At 41.5% G+C, this 22,384-nt stretch overlaps 1 protein-coding gene across 1 annotated transcript in view; it reads right to left on the bottom strand.

Annotated features, from left to right (window-relative positions):
- Positions 1 to 22,384, bottom strand: part of LOC142074883 (transcription factor RFX3-like) — a 178,641-nt gene that overhangs the window by 18,104 nt on the left and 138,153 nt on the right. The window contains exons 6-11 of the mRNA XM_075135817.1: positions 20,889 to 21,070; positions 19,993 to 20,112; positions 9,001 to 9,122; positions 7,593 to 7,705; positions 6,645 to 6,760; positions 5,992 to 6,146 (exon numbers count right to left, since the gene is read on the bottom strand). Coding sequence (XP_074991918.1) covers positions 5,992 to 6,146; positions 6,645 to 6,760; positions 7,593 to 7,705; positions 9,001 to 9,122; positions 19,993 to 20,112; positions 20,889 to 21,070 — 808 coding nt within the window. The remainder of the gene's footprint in view (positions 1 to 5,991; positions 6,147 to 6,644; positions 6,761 to 7,592; positions 7,706 to 9,000; positions 9,123 to 19,992; positions 20,113 to 20,888; positions 21,071 to 22,384) is intronic.

Here is a 22,384-nt window from a genome sequence, read left to right as displayed (position 1 = left end):
TTTTAAAATCATTTCTTAACTATCGCTCTGCTTAATCTCACTCTCCGTCCCCTGTGTATGTGTGCTGCAAGGAACAGGTGCCAGCTGCTGGTGAGACCTGTGTGTGTGTGAGTGAAATTTGGTGCCCAGCTACTGGAGTCAGGCTGGGGGGTGTAGGCACCCTGGGGCCTGTGGTGTCAGCTATGGGAGTGAGTGAGGGTCCTAGCATCAGTAGTTGGAGGGGCCATAGCTCTCTGGATCATCATTATATGGTTTGGGTTGGAAGGGACCTTTAAAGGTCCAACCCCCCTGCCATGGGCAGGGATGCCTTTCACTAGATCAGGTTGCTCCTAATGCACCCCAGGATGCGGTTTGCCCTCTTGGCTGCCAGGGCACACTGCTGACTCCTATTGAGCCTGCTGTCGACCAGCACCCCCAGATCCCTTTCTGCAGGGCTGCTCTCCAGCCACTCCTCTCCTGATTTATACTTGTGCCCGGCGTTACTCTGTCACACATGCAGAATCCGGCATTTGGACTTGTTAAGTGTCGTGGTTTAACCCCAGCCAGCAAAAATAAACCCCACGCAGCCGCTCGATCACCCCCCCTCCGGTGGGATGGGGGAGAGAATCGGGAGGGCACAAGTAGGAAAGCTCCCGGGTTGAGATAAAAACAGTTTAATAATGGAAATAAAACGAAGTAGAACAGTAATAATAATAACAATGAGAACAACAACAATAACAGAATACACAAAGCAGGGAATGCACAACACAACTGCTCACCGACTGCCGACCGCGTGTCACGAACGGGGGGCAAGCCCCCCCACACACCTGGTTTTTATACTGAGCATGATGTCACATGGTATAGAATACCCCATTGGCCAGCTGGGTCCACCACCCCGGCTGTGCTCCCCCCTCCCGGTGCAAGCAACAGCCAAAGCATCAATGGGCCATCAACGCTCCTTTCACACTAAACCCAAAACACAGCACACCCCCAAGCTACTGGGAAGAAAGTTAACCCTGTCCCAGCTGGAACCAGGACATTAAGTTTCATGCCATTGATGATTGCCCAATGCTCCAATCTATCTAGATCCCTCTGCAAGGCCTCTCATCCCTCAAGAGAGTCAACAGCACCTCCCAGTTTGGTATCGTCAGCAAACTTGCTAATGGTGCATTCAACTCCTGAATCTAGGTCATTGATAAAAATATTGAACAGAACTGGCCCTAGAATTGAACCCTGAGGAACACCACTGGTGACCGGTCGCCAGCCAGATGTAGCCCCATTCACTACAACCCTTTGAGCCCTGCCCTTCAGCCAGTTCTTCACCCAGCGCACCGTGAACCTGCTCATCTCACAGTTGGACAACTTGTCCAGAAGGATGCTGTTGAGGCACAGTATCAAAAGCCTTACTAAAAACCAGAAAGACTACATCCACTGCCTTCCCTTCATCCACTAGGCAGGTGACCTTATCATAGAAGGAGATCAAATTGGTTAGACAGGACTTTCCCTTTGTGAACCCATGTTGACTGTGCCTGAGGATCGCATTGTTCTTTAAATGCCTTTCAATAGCACCCAGTATGATCTTCTCCAGAATTTTTCCAGGAACTGAGGTTACACTAACAGGTCTGTAGTTCCCTGGGTCTTCCCTCACGCCCTTCTTGTAAATTGGAATAACATTGGCTAGCTTCCAGTCAGCAGGGACCTCCCCAGACTCCCAAGACCTTTGGTAGATGATCGAGAGGGGTCCTGCCATAACATCCGCTAGCTCCTTCAGAACTCTGGGATGAATCCCATCAGGCCCCATGGACTTGTGAACATTCAGCTGATACAGCTGGTCCCTTACAATTTCAGTGTCCGCAAATGGAAAGTCCCTGTTCCCACAGTCGTGGTCCTCCGATTCAGGGGACCGGGCAGCCCAAGGTCTATCAGTATTATTAAAGACTGAGGCAAAAAAAGCATTGAATGCCTCTGCTTTTTCTTCATCCCTATTAGTCAGGTGACCATCTTCAACAAGTATCGGTCCAATGTTTTCCTTAGACCTCCTCTTGCTATTAAGGTACGTAAAAAAGCCTTTCTTGTTGCCTGACACAACACTGGTCAGTTTCAACTCTAGTTGAGCTTTGGCCTTTCATGTCTTCTCCCTGCATATATGAACCACAGCTCTGTAATCTTCCTGCGAAGCCTGACCTCACTTCCAGAGATCATACAATTTCTTTTTCCTCTTGAGTTCCACAAGGAGTTCCCTGTTCAGCCAAGCTGGTCTTCTGCCCCACTTGCTTGACTTATGACACAATGGGATTGCTTGCTCCTGTGCTTCTAAAAGGTGGTTCTTAAAAACTGACCAGCACTCGTGGTGGTCAACTGACTAAGCCCTCAAAAGCAGATTCCCAGGGGACTCTGCTAAATAGTTCCCTGAGTAGCTTAAAGTTTGCTCTCCTGAAGTCCAGGGTAGCAACTCTGCTGTCCGTTTTTCTCATTACACCGAAAATTTTAAACTCAGCCATTTCATGATCACTGTGGCCAAGACAGCCACCTACCATCACATCTCCCACGAGTCCTTCTCTATTCACAAACAGCGAGTCTAGGAGGGCATCTTTCCTAGTTGGCTCACAGAGTACTTGTGACAAGAAGTTATATCTCCCACAAACTTGAAGAATTTCCAAGACCTGCTCGTCACAGCAGTATGATATTCCCAGTTGATGCCTGGGAAGTTGGAATCTCTCATAAGGACAAGGGCTACCAATCCAGAGATTTCTCCTAATTGCCTATAGAATAACTCATCAGCGCTTACATCCTGGCTGGGCCATCGGTAGTAGGCACCTACTACAACATTTCCTTTGTTTTCCATCCCCCTAATCCTCACCCAGAGGCTCTCCACCACATCATGGCTAACTGTAAGGGCTGTACAATCAAACCTCTCCCTTCCGTATAGTGCGACACCTCCACCTCGCCTGCCCTGCCTATCCCTCCTGAACAGCCTGTAGCCCTCCATCCCAGCACTCCAATCGTGGGACTCATTCCACCAAGTCTCACTAATACCAATGATATCATAGTTCTGGGAACTGACCAACACTTCCAGTTCATCCTGTTTGTTTCTCATACCGCGTGCATTGGTGTACAAGCATTTTAGATATGCTCCTGAGCCCTAAATCTAAATCTAAATCTACCCTCTTTCAGTTTAAAACCGTTGCCCCTTGTCCTGTCACTACAGGCCCCGGTAAAAAGTCTCTCTCTGCCCCCTTTATATATTGAAAGGCTGCAATAAGGTCTCCCCGGAGCCTTCTCTTCTCCAGGCTGAACAACCCCGACTCTCACAGCCTTTTCTCATAGGAGAGGTGTTCCAGCCCTCTGATCATTCTTGTGACCCTCCTCTAAACCCAGTCTAACAGAACTGGATGCCCCAGAGCTGGATGCAGTACTCCAGGTGGGGTCTCATCAGAGCAGAGTAGAGGGGGAGAATTGACCTGCTGGCCACGCTTCTTTTTATGCAGCCCAGGATGCGATTGGCTTTCTGGGCTGCAAGTGCACATTGCCAGCTCATGTCCAATTTTTCGTCCACCAGTATCCCCAATTCCTTTTCGGCAGAGCTGCTCTCAATCCATTCATCCCCCAGCCTGTACTGATATTGGGGATTGCCCTGACCCAGGTGCAGGACCTTGGACTTGGCCTTCTTGAACTTCATGAGGTTCGCATGGGCCCACTCCTCAAGCCTGTCACGGTCCCTCTGGATGCCATCCCTTCCCTCTAGCAAATCAACTGCATCACTCAGCTTGGTGTCATCCGCAAACTTGCTGAGGGTGCACTCAATCCCACTGTCTGCGTCGTTGATGAAGATATTAAACAGTACTGGTCCCAGTACGGACCCTCGAGGGACACCACTCGTTACTGGTTTCCACTTGGACACTGAGCCATTGACTGTAACTCTTTGGACGTGGCCATCCAGCCAGTTCCTTATCCATCTAACAGTCCATCCATCAAGCCCATATCGCTCCAATTTAGCGGCCAGAATGTTGTGGGGGACCGTATCAAAGGCCTTACAGAAGTCCAGGTAGATGACATCTGTAGCTCTTCGATTGTCCACCGATGCAGTCCCTCCATCGTAGAAGGCCACTAGATTTGTCTGGCACGATTTGCCCTTGGTGAAGCCATGTTTGCTGTTTCTAATCACCTCCCTGTCATCCATATGCCTCGACATATCTTCCAGGAGGATCTGCTCCATGATCTTCCCAGGCACAGAGGTGCGGCTGACTGGTCGGTAGTTCCCAGGGTCCTCCTTTCTACCCTTTTTAAAAATGGGTGCAATGTTTCCCTTTTTCCAGTCACCGGGGACGTAGTCTGACTGCCATGACTTCTCAAATATAATGGAGAATGGCTTAGCAACTACATCAGCCGATTCCCTCAGGACCCTGGGATGCATCTTGTTGGGTCCCATGGACTTGTGTATGCTCAGGTTCCTCAGGTGGTCTCGAACCTGATCTTCTCCTATGATGGGAGGAACTTCTTTTCCCCAGTGCCTGCCTTGAGGTTCAGGGGTTTGAGAGATGTGGGAAGAGTCATTGCCAGTGTCAGGGTGATTGAAGTCCCCCAGGAGGATCAGAGCCTGCAAGCGTGATGCTTCCTGTAGTTGGAGTAAGAATGCTTCATCGACATCCTCCCCTTGATCGGGCAGCCTGTAGTAAACACCAACCACAAGGTTTCCTTTGTTGGCTTTTCCCTTATTTTTACCCATAAGCTCTCAAGCTGTTCATTGGTTTTTCAAAGACAGCTCTGTGCAGTCAATCCATTTTTTTACATAGAGGGCAACCCCCCCACCCCTCCTTCCTTGCCTGTGCTTTCTGAACAGTTTATAGCCATCGATTGCAGCGCTCCAGTCGTGCGATTCGTCCCACCAAGTTTCAGTGATAGCGATTAAATCATAGCTTTCCAGGTGCACAGTGGCTTCCATCTTTTCCTGTTTGTTACCCATGCTGTGTGCATTGCTATAGAGGCACTTTAGTGGGCCTATCGACCTTCTCACCTTTTTAGAGGAACACAGCCTAATTCCTTTGAGGCATTTCACAGATGTTTCCCTGTTGGTTCCAAATATTTCATTTATAATTTCTTTTAATTTTATATATTATATTTTATATATTATGTAATTATAATTTCTTTTTAATATTTAACGCAACATACAAAACATGCAATAAATGTTTCAGGAAGGAATTTAACCTTCCTGGAAACCAATTTAAAATCATTTACTACCAAAAGCAGCCATAAAAAAATACCATGCTTGAGCAATGATGGATACTATAAAATCAGCTTTGAAAAGAAAGCTTTATTCCTGATAATGGTCAGTTGGCCATAATACTAGCATCTATTGATGAGTCCTTCATACTGGAAATAGAACAGAAATTATAGTAGACTGGAATAATAAACAAGACTTAAAATGCTTGATAATGTTATGTTGGTTTAATAGGTATCAAAACTGATAAGGTTTTAGCAGCCTCTGATAATACATAAATGTTTAATTATCCAAAAATGAAATGACAAAGCATATACATTTTGCTTTTTTAACAACTAGAACTTTTGTATATAAAACTTAAACTAAATCCTACTGAAGTCAGCGGAAAGACTGTCTGACATTAATGGACTCAGGCTCAGGGCCATAGTGCATTCACAGCTGTGAGGTAGACTAGAGCCAGTATGCAAAGGAACCCATTTTTATGTTAAAATTAATAAAAACTTAGAATTTGCAGTGACAAAAGCATATTCCATAGGGAAATATATTCTTAAAACTTCTAGAGACTTTCTTAAATGCAGTGAAATAACCACTCTCCTTTTCTTTAAATACAATGCTTACATCAACTCCAGTACACCTTCCTACTCAACAGAATTAAGGAAAGATGACACACTATGTTTACATCCTTCCAAATCATTCCCAAAAGTTTCATGTGAGGCACAAAAAAATCACCACACAAAACAAAACAAAACAAAACACAACACAGTCTTATGAGATGTTATCTGTGTTTAACTTACTAGGAATAGGTCTAAGGACATCAGGAATGAGAATCTCCACCAAAGCCTGGTACATCACATGGTCACAATTACCCATCCATTTCAGAATAGACTCATTTTTGCAAAGAGTAATCAGTTTTCCTTTTGGAAGTCGACTTTCTATTTCACTCAGATTGCTGGCGTGAATAAATGTAACAAATGAAAATGCATTTACATACAGATAAGAAAAGTACAATGGACTTTGAAATGGATTATTTAATAAAAACTTTATAAATGTCTCTGTTACATCCAATTGAAACTCTTTAACTTCTTCATATGAAACTGGGGAAAAATGGCCTCCAAAGTTCTGCTCCGGCCCATAAATTATGTAGAGGTATGATAAAAATGGTCCTTGCAATTTAAATGAACCGGACAGTATATTGTGAAAAGATACTTTGTCTTTAGTCATCCAAACAAAGGAAAAAATAGAAGATGTATACAATCATTCCAAGGCTGCAGTTTGACATATACCAACAGTCTATATGTCAAATAGCAGACAACATAAATTTAACCTGAAAAACTACTGATATCAGAAAAGGTTCTAAGCCTATATGTAAAACTAAGAATTTCTTTGATTTGACTCCTGCTGTTATATTATGATGGTGAACAGTAAACAAAAAGAGACATTTACTGACCTCAGTTCAATAATAGCTGTGTCGTCAGCTGGAGCAGAGGGAGAATAGCGCCAGAAAGTTTGCCACAATTTTTCTATCAGGCTAAACTGAAGATTCACAACAACATCCACTATTGCCTAAAAAAATATAAAACAAGTGCAGATAGTCTTCTACCTCATCTCCCCCTGCCCCAACTCCTCCCAGGGGTATAGCTCCCCCCAGTCATTTTGCAGAAAAAATAGTAAAATGTATGTTTATAAATAAACATATAATATCCTTTTTAATAACTTTTTAGCAACAAATTTTCCAACTGTCCATACTAGTTTGGCTGAGTGCAAATACTATCAGGCCGAGTGCAAATACAAGGAAGCCTCCAGAAAAGAGCCTAAGCACATATATCAGGTGAATTCACCTAAACAGAACTTTTAACACTATTACAAACACAAAGGAAACCTGCTATTTCATGAATTTTGTTACTTCATTACATGTTTTAAAGCACCTTCAACAATAATTTTAAAACACGTTATTCAATATGAAATGTGGCCTTAAGTTCTTAAACAACCTGCTTCTTTAAAACTTTAAGAAAAAAGTGAGTTTGTTTTTAACATAAACATTAGAAATAACAATTTAATCTGATTTCAACTCCTATAAACAAAAGCAAAAGCAAAACTCTGTATATATATTATCTAAAGTTCAATTTATCTAAAATTCTCAAAACCTACACACGATTACATTCCAGTATCAATATTCTATTACATGTTATTTTCTTTCCCTGTAAAGAAATTCCAGAGAAGTCTTTTTGCAAATGTCCTTTCCGATGGCATAAGCAAAATATTTGAGGAGCACATCAGATACAAGTAGGCTGGCTGTAATGTGTTTTGTGTCAGTCATCCTGTTGTACTGATTCTCACTAGAAGACATGAATTTTCAAATGATGATGATTTATGTGAAATGCCTCTTTTCTCTTACCTCACAGTGCTCTCGATAAAGACTTTGCAGTGATTTTATGTCCTCAAGGGTAGTACCATCTGGCAGAGAAGATATTTCAACTTCTCCAAACTCTGGAAGTACTCGAGATGCATCTGTTTCCATGGCAACATAACAGAAGAAAGCTTTTGTGAATGGTGCCAACTACAGTTCGACTAGAAAACATTTAAGGATGATGTAAAGAAATAAAATCTAGAAGGTCATAATGCCCAAAAAGGAATGTCTTTCATATTTAATACATTTTAAAGTTGCAATAAAATTGTGAACAAACCAGCTAGCTATTTTTTTAAGCAAAAGGAGATGTTAAAATATTCTTGACAGATAGCAGATAAAAATGATTTCACATACATATTGCACCTGTATATAAAAAAAGCTAAGACGCATTTTCAGAATATGACAGGATGAAGCAGAATATTCATGTCAGTACATAAGAGATTAATATCATTTAATAGTTTTTGTTTTGATCAACTGAATAGTTTTTGCATTGTCATGCATGTTATGGTTTAGTAGACTCAACAGCATATATTTATTTGAAATTTACAAGACTTTCAACTGTAGCCAACATGTGCTTTTACTATTTCTCATAAATGTTTCCAAGAGATACACTGGTATGGGGGGGGAAAATGCACTGTCAACCAGGGGGGCAGTGGAAGGGAAAATTCAAAAACATGCGAACTATAGCCCAAGGTTCCCAATGATTTCAGTAACAGCAAGGTTAGGCCAAAGGATGTGGTGCTTCAAAATTCCAATATATGAACTCAAAACTAAGTGTACAATTATTGCAATAACACATTTAATAAGCTTTTTTACATTAGCAAATTACTAAATTACCATTTGCTTCCACAACTGAGAAATCAATATGCTTAGCTACATCAATGAATGCACAAAATGCACATTTTTAAACATGAACCTTGGGTTTCTGGTTTTAACTGTTTGGCTCTTTCCATTTATAACGTTGCAGCACAAACTCAATACACCTTCTTGTCAATGGTCAACACAACTGCAGTGCAAAAATATAATCCCAATTTATGTGCATATTCAAAAAATTGGGAAGCCAGTAGAAATTAATGAGCTTTTAGGGCAAGATTTTCAGTATGCATTTTTGTATAAAATGCTTCATTGCAATTGCATTGCAATGTATTTCAAATCTACCATGCAAGTAGATTTTGCACATTTTTTCTTTTATATCGGCATGATGCATATTAAATATTGCAGAAGTCTTACAATATAGAACATATAGCTTCTATGAGTATCTTTTTGTTCTGTTATCAGTGAGAGTTTTAAACAGGTCAATATAACTAAAATAATTATTGTATTTGTACGACTTGATGTTCATGGCGATAATGGGGTTTATTTTATTTATACAACAGTATAACACATCTTTTAATACCTAAAAACTGTTGATGATGTTGACTTTGGGCAATTATAGTTTGTTCAGCAGATGTGCCTGTCTGTTGACCACTTCCTGTGAAACCATCTGCAACTCCATCCACTTTCTGCACAGGCTTGTACCTACAAAATTATCAAATACAAAATTATTCTTTATGTTCACTTTTTTGTAAGTGCTGTTCTGCCTGATTTCTCAGTCTCAATATACAGTTTTGCTAGTTCACACACAAGAAAAAAGTAACATCAGAATAATTGTAGTAAGGAAAGGTAGAACACTGGCAATGCATTATAAAATTCATAAAGCTGATATCACAGCACAACTACCAATTTCTTGTGGAATTTAGTTTAAAAACTATACCACTAAGACCTAAAGCTCATTTACACTAAACAGAAACACAATCTTTCCTTTTCCAAAGGACTTGCCTTCCCAGGAATCAAGTAGTTCAAAAATAAGTTTTAATCACCTTAAGAAGGGCCATATATCTGTTTGGAGACAAAGGAATTTAAATAATTTTAAAATGTAACAAACTTCTCATGAGCTCAGAAGGTCTGAGAAGGCTACTTAGACTTAAACTAAGTAGCTGCATCAGGGGAGGTTCAGACTTGATAGTAGGAAGCATTTCTTTACCGAGAGTGTGGTCAAACACTGGAACAGGCTTCCTAGAGAGGTGGTCGATGCCCCATGCCTGTCAGCGTTTAAGAGGCATTTGGACAATGCCCTTAATACTATGCTTTAACTTTTGGTCAGCCCTGAAGTGGTCAGGCAGTTGGACTAGATTATCATTGTAGGTCCCTTCTAACTGAAATAGTCTAGTCTAGTCTATTCTGTTCTATTCTATGCTATTCTAAACTCTTCATCAGTCAAGTCACAAAAGCTTTTATAAAGGATAAAAAGGACAAAGATACAAATAGGAATCCTGGTTTGGATGGTCAGATGTTAAGACCATCACACTGACAGGCTGAAGATTCTACCTGCCATCTCCAACACAACTGAAAACTAATTCTGCCCCAGCTCTTAGTGATAAGAACTTGGAAAATTTGTCCTTCTGAAATAGCCTTGTAGCCAGAACAAAACTAGAGAAACCTTGGTGCAGAATGCAATGCATGTGATCTGTCACTCAAGTCTGAAATTGCACTGTGCAGATTGTAAAGCTTTGTATTAACTTTAGAAATGTCAACAAATTCCACTCTGAAAATGCTCCTCTTAAGAAACAGTTGAGTCAGCTGTGAGCATGTTCTCATTTTGATCTTATTAAACAGATAATAGGAATGCCCTATGTAACTACTTAGATTTTAGTTTATGAGAAAGATCCCATAAGAAGCAAGCATCCAAGATTCTGGTCATTCCAGACATATTTAATTATACAATAACATAGGACATGGGATATAGAAGAAGTATACTTTTCCAGAGAAGGCCTCTTGGCCTGATTAACATAAAGTATGATAACTTTAGGAATGTTAATACTTGGAAACAAAAACTTCTGTCATCATCTTAATCTCTAGGACTTTTATATGAAGTTTGTTTATTGTAAAGGCCCAGGATAAAATCCCAGGCCTGCTGAAATCAACAGTACAACTGTAATCAACTTTAAGACTAAAGTTTAATCTCTAGTATCACAGTAGCATTGAACTCTTATGGATAAACTTCTCATCACTTGATAGATCTATTTGCATCCAAAAACCTCATTTTGTAAGAATTTTTAACTTTCTTCTCATTATAATTTTATCATTAAAAATACCTGGCAGAAGATTTCTATAAATATCTATTCTATAAATATTTGCAAATCAAAATCAGTATGTTCACATAGTTCCACTAGTTTCTACAAAATGTATTATTTCACAAAGTTTTCAGCTCTTGGAGTAGAATCCAAAGTGCCTTGAATGCATAAAAGTAACAGTCCTTTGAGTTTCTGGGGTTTAGGAAGAACTTTAACAAAAAAAAAAGCCAACTTAATCTGCTGGTGCTAGGAGTCAGGATTATCCTACCACTTGCTCCGATGTGCTTTATGTAAAAAACGTTGGGGAAAAGTCTTAATTCTGGCATTATTACAGGTGACATTATAGGAGTCAAACAGTTTCAACAGCATCAGAAAATAACTTGCAAAATGCAACCGAGGAATGAAAAAAAGAAAAAATTCTTTTTCAGGTATTTCAAATGAAACTTCAGCAGAGTTGTTAACAATTTTAGATTTCCTGTCTTTTATGGACAGTAGAAGGTGACGTTTTTGCAGTTCAGGCAATGAGAGGCTTCCAGAATTCCTGGCAAAATCCTCTGGTTATACCCAGGTTACTCTTTGTGTTTTTAATTACAGACAGGGGAAAATGTTACTACAACTGATTTACACAACTACTTAATGGAAGAATTTAGCTTTTCTAAAATTATCTGATCCTTTTTCCTATTTTGACTCTGATTTTTCCAATTATTTTTTTAATTAACTATTAAGAGAAGAGGCACTGAAAAAAAAAACCAACCTTTTATAAATATAACAGTTTTAAAAAGATGCTTAGCTTTACTCAAGAAGAATAGAACTTTAATTTTATATAGCTAAATGTAAGCACAACAAAAGTTTGGAGAGTCTTTAGCTAACAACAAACATTCTAAAGTTTTGAAAAGCTATGGAAATCCAACAGAACTAGACCACTGAAATATGAACATGAAATTAGTTAATTCAAAAACCAATGCAAAATTATGTTTTTTCTTCATTATTAAGATAATTTATAGTAGAACTTCATTGTTGCAGCATACATACACAGCCTTTATCATAACAGAGCAACCCTACCATATCTCTCTCTCTCTCTCTCTCTCTCTCTCTCTCTCTCTCTCTCTCTCTCTCTCTCTCTCTCTCTCTCTCTCTCTCTCTCTCTCTCTCTCCATTGCACCACTCTCCCTTGTCTCTCTCCATTGCCTCTCTTATATCTTCCTTCCAGCAAGGATCACATGTCTGCTCACAATTCCCTTCACCTGTTTCTGTTCTTGAATCAGCTGGTACTCATTAGGCCACCTCTTAATTCTTCTCCACACTTCATTGATTCCCATAGTCCAATCCCACACACTGTAATTAAACTGAAACTTCCCACTCACTCCTCAGAAAAGTTTAAGAGATTTTGACTAAAATTTGAAAACAGCAAACATTCAATAGTCATCAATAAGATAAAGCAGAAATAGGAAGAATAGGAGTACATGCCAAACTTCCTGTTTGGTATTATATGGACACGAAAGTAAGCAAATCAGTAAGAAAAAAGTAGAAACTATTAAAAAAGAAAGAAGTCAAAAGGGATTGACTAAGTCACAACACAAAGAAAAAAACTGTCTAAGTTTTTCTGCAAATTTTGTTGCTTCCTTGTAGTTGCTGTGCTGACAATATTAAAATATTTACTGAGAGTCTCAATATTTAGTATTACCTCAAAAATCCAATTCATGCACTTACATATTTTATTGGTAGTCTCTGTTTTTATTAAAAAGAAAGGCTTATGCTGTTCTGGCTTGCTGAAAAATAAACTCTAAGGGTTTTAGAAACAGAAACCAAACTAAGCTCTAATAATGTATTAGGGTTTTTTCTTTCACTTTTATTCACCACAATATTTGGTTTTGATATTACCTTATTTTATTCTTAATCATCTTTTTTTGTGAGATCCATTTACTATTAAACGTCACACCTGTATTTGACCCAGAACTGATAGATAATTTCAGGGAACTACAGGCCGGTCAGCCTCACCTCGGTCCCGAGAAGGTGATAGAGCAGCTAATCCTGGGAACCATTTCCAAACACATGAAGGACAAGAAGGTTATTGGGAGTAGTCAGCATGGATTCACCAAAGGGAAGTCATGCTTGACCAACTTGATAAACTTCTACAATGAAATGACTGACCTGGTAGATGAGGGGAGAAGCTGATGAAATATGGGCTGGATGAGCAGACAGTGAGGTGGATTGAGACCTGGCTGAATGGCTGTATTGGGTTTACGTGGCAAGGATTTGGTAGCAGGGGGGCTGCAGGGGTGGCTTCTGAAAGGAGACACCAGAAGCTGCCCCCATGTTGGAAAGAGCCAGTTTCAGCCAGCTCCAAGACGGACCCACCGCTGGCCAAAGCTGAGACAATCAGTGACATTCGTGTCTCCTCTGTGATAACATATTTAAGAAAGGGTAAAAAACTGCTGCGCAACAGCAGCAGGGAGAGAGGAGTGAGAATATGTGAGGAAAAAACTATGCAGACACCAAGGTCAGGGAAGAAGGAGGGGGAGGAGGTGCTCCAGGTGCTGGAGCAGAGATTCCCCTACAGCCCGTGGTGAAGACCATGGTGACACAGGTTGTCCCCCTGCAGCCCATGGAGATCCATGGTGGAGCAGATAACCACACTGCAGCCCATGAGGAAACCACACCAGAGCAGGTGGATATGCCCTGAAGGAAGCTACAGCTTGTGGAGAACCCATGCTGGAGCAGGTTCCTGGCAGGAACTGTGGCCCGTGGAGAGAGAGGAGCCCACGCTGGAGCAGGTTTTCTGGAAGGACCTGTGACCTTGTGGAGGACCCACGCTGGAGCAGTTCATGAAGAACTGCAGTCCGTGGGAAGGACCCACGTTGGAGAAGTGTGTGAAGGACTGTATCCCGTGGGTGGGACTCCACGCTGGAGCTGGGGAAGAGCGTGAGGAGGAAGGAGAGGCAGAGACAAAGCATTATGAACTGACCACAACCCCCGTTCCTTGTCCCCCTGCGCTGCTCGGGGGGAGGAGGTAGAAGAGTCGGGAGTGAAGTTGAGCCTGGGAAGAAGGGAGGGGTGGGAGGAAGGTGTTTTTTAGATTTGTTCCTATTCCTCATTATCCTACTCTGTTTAATTGGCAATAAATTAAATTTATTTCCCCAAGTCAAGTCTGTTTTACCTGTGACGGCAATTGCTGAGTGATCTCCCTGTCCTTATCTTGACCTACAAGCATTTTGTCGTATTTTTCTCCCCCTGTCCTGCTGAGCGGCTTGGTGGGCACTTGGCGGCCAGCCAAGGTCAACCCACCACAATGGCCAGGCCCAGAGGGTGGTGATCAGGGGCAAAAAGTCTAGTGACTAGCAGTGTACCCCAGGGGTCAATACTGGGTCCAGTCCTGTTTAACATCTTCGTTAATGATCTGGATGATGGGGCAGAGTGTACCCTCAGCAAGTTTGCAGACAGCACCAAAACTGGGAGGAGTATCTGATACTCCAGAGGGTTGTGCTGCTTCCAGAAATGGACCTGGGGGGTCCTCGTGGACAGCAAGTTGAATATGAGCCAGCAGTGTGCCCTTGCTGCAAAGGCCAATGGTATCCTTGGCTGCATTAGGCAAAGTATTGCCAACAGGTGGAGAGACATGATCCTTCCCCTCTACTCAGCACTGGTGAGGCCACACCTGGAGTCCTGTGTCCAGTTCTGGGCTCCCCAGTACGAGACATGGACATACTGGAGAGAGTCAATGAAGGGCAATGAAGATGATGAAGGGACCGGAGCATCTCTCCTATGAGGAAAGGCTGAGAGAGCTGGAACTGTTTAGCCAGGAGAAGAGAAGGCTCAGGGGGAATCTCATGAATGTATATAAATACCTGAAGGGAAGGTGCAAAGAAGATGGAGCCAGGATCTTTTCAGTGGTGCCCAGTGAAAGCAGAAGAGGCAATGGGTACAAGCTGAAACACAGGAGGTTCCGTCTGAACATCAGGAAACACTTTTTCACTGTGAGGGTGACTGAGCACTGGAGGAAGTTTCCCAGGGAGGTGGTGGAGTCTCCCTCCTTGGAGATATTCAAAAGCCATCTGGACACGGTCCTGGTCAACTGGCTCTAGGTGGCCCTGCTTGAGCAGGGGGGGTTGGACAAGATGACCTCCAGAGGTCCCTTCCAACCTCAGCCATTCTGTGATTTTGTGATTCTGTGAATTCAATTATTTAAACATCCTGGCATTTCCTTCCCATAAACCATCTAGCAGCAGTATGCCAAAGGCAGAGCAGCCTTCCATTTGGAAGTCTGAGCCATACAGCAGCTCCAGTTGAAAGGCAGGACTATTACCTATATAGGTGAGGCAAGTCCCTACCTGTGCATTTCTTCTCTTCTATTCCAGTACAAAGGTACTTTAAATCTCTTGATCTGTGTCTGTTGTGTCCATGCTACTGTCTCAGCTGGGAGATGGGACTGTGAGCAACAGTCATCTGTAGTTTACGTTTACTATTTTTTTATTTCTTATTGGAACAGAGAAGTAGCGCTCCCATAGCTCATGTCGTCCACAACTGGGACTCAGCAACTAGCAGTACCACCTTTGAATTAGCTCAATGATTGTTGCCGCTCAACTGAAATTCATGCCTGAAATCTCAGACCCTGAATTCAGGCCCATGTCAAACACCAAACACAAGCATACCTCTAGCAGGTCTTTGGATATATTCATGTTTGTGGTGGGTTAGCCTTGGCTAACAGTGAAACTCCCACTCAGCCATTCACACCACCCCCGCCCCAGTGGGTCAGGTGGAGAAAATAGGAAAAACAGGAGCAAGAAAGCTCATGGGTCAAGATAATGACAGGAGATTGTTTACCAATTACTGTTGTGGGCAAAACAGAGTCAACTTGGGTAAAATTAAGTTAATTTATTGCCAATTAAAATAAAAATGTAATTACTAATTCGGGTAGCAGGAAACAAAAAGACAAATATTAAAACACCCTCCCTCCTTTCCCAGTCTCAGCTTCATGCCTTCATTCCAGACTCCTCTTCTCCCCACCTTGTTATTGCCACAGGTTACATGCAGTCCCTTCAAGTGAGGCAATGAGCAGCTCAGGGAGGCAGGTGGGAGGGTGTTATGGTCAGTACGTAACAGTATCTCTCTGCCACTCCTTCCTTCTCACACTTCTCTGCTCCAGCATGGGTTCTCCACGGGCTGCAGTTCCTTCACGAAATATCCAACTGCTCCAGCGTGGTCTGTTCCACAAGCTGCTATGTGAATACCGGTTCTGGCGCCATGAAGCACCTCCTCCCCCTCCCTCTTCTCTGACCTTGGTGTTCGTACTGCTGTTTCTCACTCTTTTTTTTTCCACCCCTCCTCTGCGTGTCTGGTGTTTTTTGCCCTGTCTTAAGTATGTTTTCACAGAGGCACCACCAACTTTGTTGATTGGCTCAGCTTTGGCCTGCATTGGGTCCGTTGCCAAGCCAGCTGGAACCAGCTGTGTGCGGCACAGGGTAGCCCCTTACCCACTACCAAAACCTTGCTACATATACCCAATACAATGTGAAACAACTAGGAAAGTTGCATGACCTTTCAAATTAAGAAAGAATGAAGAAAAGTGATCTGTAGCATAAATTCAGCCTACACTGTTTGTCAAGAAGTCAAGAACTAGAAGTGTCTATCCAATCAGATGTGATTGATAGAGGGGGGATAAAATTGATACAACTGAACAGAAAAAGCTAACACAGTGGACAAAAGATAAATAACATTTCCCAATTTGAGTAATTAGAAGGGAGAAGGAAACATTTGTGATTCTTAGATTGTCTTTGCTCTGAATGTCTTCTTATAAGAGAATTATTGCACAGATGTTAAAACTTTTTTTTTAGTTTTTAAATAAAATTAGAAACATTAATAAAACTGGAAAATAAGAAAGATTACTCCTAATGATTCAAACTATAGTATTAAGTCCTTTATCTCATGTTAAAACATGTTAAGAGTTCTAAATACTGTAAGATAAATTTTATACAAATATACAGATATATACCAAACTTCTCAAATATATACTAAGCATACTTCATAACTGTGGCTGAAGTCTTAGTTTGGAAATACAGAGTGTTTAAAAAAATACAATGCAGCTTAATGCATGCTTTTGTTTGTTTGTTTGTTTTTCTTACATGTGGCTCTTTTATCCTCCCCCCCACCCCACAAACCCTAACTTCTGAGGTCTAGTACATACATGAGAATCTTGATTTGCATTAAAATAAACGAGCAAATATATGGATATTTTCAAGCTTTCCCCCTCCCGCTACACATTTCAGGGTGTGTTGGTTTTGGCTGGGATAGAGTTAATTTTGTCCATAGTAGCTAGTATGGGGCTATGTTTTGGATTTGTGCTGGAAACAGTGTTGATAATATAGAGATGTTTTCATTATGGCTGAGAAGTGCTTACATAGAGTCAAGGCTTTCTCAGCTTCTCATGCTCTACAGACTGAGAAGGCTGGAGATACACAAGAAGCTGGGAGGGGGCACAGCCAGGACAACTGACCGAAACTGGCCAACGGGATATTCCATACCATATGACATCATGCTCAGTATATAAACTAGGGGAAAGCTGGCCGGGGGGCCGCTGCTCAGGGACTGGCTGGGCATCGGTCCGCAGGTGGTGAGCAGTTGGGTTTAGTTTTTTTTTCATTTGCATTACTTGTCTTTCTTGGGTTTTATTTCTCTCTCTTTTTGTTATCTTTCTTTTAATTACTTATTATTATTATTATTATTATTATTATTATTATTATTATTATATTTTATTTCAATTATTAAACTGTTCTTATCTCAACCCATAAGTGTTCTCATTTTTACTCTTCTGATTCTCTCCCCCATCCCACTGGGGGAGGGGAGTGAGAGAGCAGCTGTGTGGTGTTTAGCTGCCTGCTGTATCCTAAAAACTGCAAAATAAGGATATCAACAGAAATAAAAAGTAAAAGTAAAGATTTCTGCATGCTAGAGAACAACAAAATTGTATTAAACATGCTAGAATAAGAAATACTGGTGGTTTATATATATATTTAAACTTTTGATTAAAATTACTATTATGATAAGCATATTCCAATGTGATAAAAATATTATGAAAACATCTAGTCTTGCTTTTAAAATGTCTAGTTTTCCATCAAAAAATTTTAAGTCAAAAACTTCAAAGTTGGCAGTTTTTACACAAAACATTGCATAGATAACAGTTGTTTCATAAGTTCCCAATTTTTTCAATGAAAATTTCTAATTTTTCTGTTGGATAAACACCTCTTTTCTGAACAGTATATTGGCATATCTGATTTTGCACAGAAAAGAGACAGTACTAAGTTTTTTGCCTTTTAAATATCACACAGAGTCTAGCTCCCTGCTCTCTGCATTTCATCTATTTAGAATGCCTGGGATTTTGAAATTTATTTTACTGAAATCTTTGCACACCTGAACTGATTTAGGGGATGAACAAAGATCTTCAAAACTACTTTATATAGATACTGTTGGGATGGAATAAATAAAGCAGATCCACACTATTTTCATTAGTATCCAGTGAAAGGACAAAAGGCAATGGGCACAAATTGAAATACAGGAAATTCCGCTTAAACATAAGAAAATGCTTTTTTTCTTTTTTACTCTAGGGGTGGTTGAACACTGAAACAGTTTGCCCAGGAAGGTTGTGGAGTCTCCATCTTTAGAGATATTCAAAACCCAACTGAACACGGTCTTTGGCAACCTGCTCTAGCTGATACTGCTTTGAGCTGGGGGGGTTGGACTAGGCAATCTCCAGAGGTGCCTTCCAACCAAATGGCATTTCCTGTTTTTCAATTTGTGCCCATTGCCCATTGTCCTGTCACTGGGCACTGCTGAGAAAAGTCTGGCTCAGTCTTTTACTCCCTCCCATCAGGTATTTATACACATTGATAAGATCACTATGTTGTAGGAGTACTGATCTCTAGCTCAGCCACAGTCATGCCTGTGGCTGTCTATGGATCCCATTGATCTGGACCCCAACCCATGGATTGGCTTTCTGGCTTGACTTTGGACCTGTCTTGCCACTAGTGACCTACCTTGCCACTAGGGACCTGCCCAGTGATCAATGGACTGTGTCTGACCCTGGGTATCCTCACCAGACCCGAGTCTGATTTGTGGACTAACTTCCTGGCTTGACCTTGGACCTGCCTCATCACCACAAATTTGTCTGATGATCTGGACTCTTGGTTGAATCTGACTACCATCTCCAGGTCTGCCCTGCTCACCTCACTTGGATACTGCGGGACTGGGCCCAGGCTGGTGAGGCCCCTGCTGCGCATATCATGGTGCTCGACTCCCAACTCCCCATCCCTTAGGGAGAAGCCAGCCCTCGCTGCTCCCTGACAGGAAGACAGTGTTGAAAGCCTTGCTAAAGTCAATATAGACAATATTCATTGCTCTCCCCTCATCCACTGAGCCAGTCACCTCATTGTAGAAGGCTATTGGGTTGGTCAAGCATGATTTCCCCTTCATAAGTCCATGCTGACAACTCCCAATCATCATCTTGTCCTTCATAGGTGGGCTTTGGCTTTCCTAACACCATCCCTGCACATTCAGTCTCTCTATATTCCTCCTGGGTTCCCTGACCCTGCTTCTACCTCTTGTATATTTTCTTTTTATGTTTGAGCTTTGTCAGGAGCTCCTTGTTCATCCATGCAGGCCTCCTGTCACCTTTGCTTGACTTCCTGCATGTCAGGATGGACCATTCTTTAGCTTTGAGGAGGTGATCCTTGAAAAATCAACCAGCTCTCCTGGACCCCTTTGCCCTGTAGGACTGTCTCCCATGGGATTATTCCAAGCAGAGCCCAGAAGAGGCCCAAGTCTTCTCTCCTCAAGTCCGGGGTTTTGATACATCAGTTCTTGCCAGGAGGAGGAAATCAACACAAAGCTGAACCTAATCACAAGCTCTTCTATCATTTTATATATGTGCTGCTTAAAGTAATGAAAATTAACAACAGAATTTGAAATTCAAAGCTCCTATTACTTCTTTTTCCAGCTTGTGGGAAAATAACCCAAGACCGCCAAGAAGTGTCTGTTCAGAAGAATTGCATCATATTTTACTTTTATTATCACTTTTTTTAAATTTATGAGTTTTTAGGTATGTGCTCTCTCATGTCTACTGATATCAGACTCCAGTGATATCAACTGCAGATCTGACAAACCTTTATTTTTCACAAGAGAAGTTAAACAATTTCCATTAGAGGTTCAACTTTGCCACATAAATGAGGACAGGTAAGTCTCCAAGAACTAGAAATATGAAAAAGTAGTTTCATTTAACACCGTACCTCTGTTTCTGCTGCATGGGTTGCTGTCTCATAGCCATATATTGCATGTCCTCTTGTAGCCGATTAAGGGGAGAATCTGGTTTGACACGAATCCCATAATAATGGTATTTGGAGTTCCCCCTTTATGAAAGAACAAAAATAACATTAGTTTTAGGCATATACATCATACTCACTTCACAATTTGCCTTGACTGGAAAGCAGAAAGTTAGGCTTGACTTTCCTCTCACTCTAGTATAAAACTGGTATAACTCCACTAGCTTCTGGAAATCAGTTCACTTAAACTATATTTTCCAGCACTTGACCGTTGGACTTCATTTAAATAGAATAAGGAAAGTAAAAACCAAATAAATGACTTATGCAGTCATGGTGAATAAAACAATTCCATAAATGGGGTACGCTTGTGAGTGAGTGAGGGTTTGTGTATGTTTCACTAGTCAACTTCAGTCCTGATCAGCTGGAGAGGAAGAACAGAATTGGGCTATCTGCATTCATGTTTATGTGAGTGCTATTGGCATCTATGTGGGTACTGGTAAAGGCATTGCTTTGTGTTAGCTTGTGTGGTTAGCTGTGTTAGTGTTGTGTGTGTGTTTATCTGCATCTTTGGAACACATGTTCAGTCTCACTACTAGCTGGACCTGCAAATGGGAACAGCAGTAGCTGCATCCATTGGACTGAGATGGTAGTTATCTGGGTCTTAAGAGTCCACAGAATCTGTCTATAGCAGACCGGGAGTCCCCTGGGTCCTGTAGTCCACTGGATTTGGCAACTCCCTTAACAGTAAGGTTTTAAATATTTTTTATTTGTTTGTTTGCTTGCTTGTTTTTAACATACAAGCTTCACGTTCACAATTATTATTGATATTTTCTATTATACTTTAAGATTTCATTAACGCAAACCTGGTTCCCAGTCTTCTGGTCCGTAATCCCATGAAGATTGACCGTATGAGTTTTCCAAAGGAGGCAGCATTGACTGGATCTAACTTGTGCTCCTGACAATGACGTAAGTAATGGTTGTAAAGGGTACTTCTGGGGAGACTCACTCCTTCTGCGGTTTCATAGTTGTCTAAAAGCCATTGGAGCTATATCAAATATGAAAGAGTGAACATATATAAATTCAGTATTACTCTACTAAAAAAAATCTTAATTGTACAACACAGACCTCTGATATTTTTTAGACCACTCTTAAGGCCTGTTTAATACAGTGACTTTGTTCTTCAAGCAAATATAATCTCTTTAAATCTCTTTCAATGCTAGATATGCCGTGATGCCTTAGTATCTTTTAGAATTACAAGGAAATAACAAAACTCATTGTACTTGTGACCTCAGATAGCTCCACTTCTAAAAATGTTTCAGATTGAGTGCCATACATTAACATTTTATGAAGTTATTTGTGCTTTGGAGACGAATTGTTGGAACTCCAAGGAAATAAAATAATCGATGTAATTTATATTAATTGCAGGAAAAAACTAAAAGGAATAAGTTAATACATTTTAATTCTGGAATGTTATACTATTTCTCTTCACCTGAAATTAAAAAAATACAAATGAAAAAAACCCAGTACTTCATTTAACTGAATAGGGTTTATTTTCTTCCAAATACAAAGAAGAAACTATCAAATATAAGGTAACAAGCAATCTAGATGACATCAAAAATAACTGGTAAATCTATAAAATATTGTGGGCCCAATCCCTTTCTGTTGTAGCCTGTTTGCCTTTGACTTTTCCCTCAGTAAGTTTGCAGACGACACCAAGTTGGGCGGGAGTGTTGATCTGCTGGAGGGTAGGAAGGCTCTGCAGAGGGACCTGGACAGGCTGGATCGATGGGCCGAGGCCAACTGTATGAGGTTCAACAAGGCCAAGTGCCGGGTCCTGCACTTCGGCCACAACAACCCCAGGCAACGCTACAGGCTTGGGGAGGAGTGGCTGGAAAGCTGCCCAGAGGAAAAGGACCTGGGGGTGCTGATTGACAGCCGGCTGAACATGAGCCGGCAGTGTGCCCAGGTGGCCAAGAAGGCCAACGGCATCCTGGCCTGTATCAGGAATAGTGTGGCCAGCAGGAGCAGGGAGGTGATCGTGCCCCTGTACTCGGCACTGGTGAGACCGCACCTCGAATCCTGTGTTCAGTTTTGGGCCCCTCACTACAAGAAGGACATGGAGGTGCTGGAGCATGTCCAGAGGAGGGCAACGAAGCTGGTGAAGGGCCTGGAGCACAAGCCTTATGAGGAGCGGCTGAGGGAACTGGGACTGTTTAGTCTGGAGAAGAGGAGGCTCAGGGGAGACCTCATTGCGCTCTACAACTACCTGAAAGGAGGTTGTAGCGAGGTGGGTGTTGGTCTCTTCTCCCAAGTAACTAGCGATAGGACGAGAGGAAATGGCCTCAAGTTGTGCCAAGGG

This window comes from Calonectris borealis, chromosome W, assembly GCF_964195595.1.
Source record: "Calonectris borealis chromosome W, bCalBor7.hap1.2, whole genome shotgun sequence".
In the NCBI taxonomy this organism is placed as follows: domain Eukaryota; kingdom Metazoa; phylum Chordata; class Aves; order Procellariiformes; family Procellariidae; genus Calonectris; species Calonectris borealis.
Note: the sequence above shows the minus strand (reverse complement) of the source record. Positions and strands in the feature narration are given on the sequence as shown.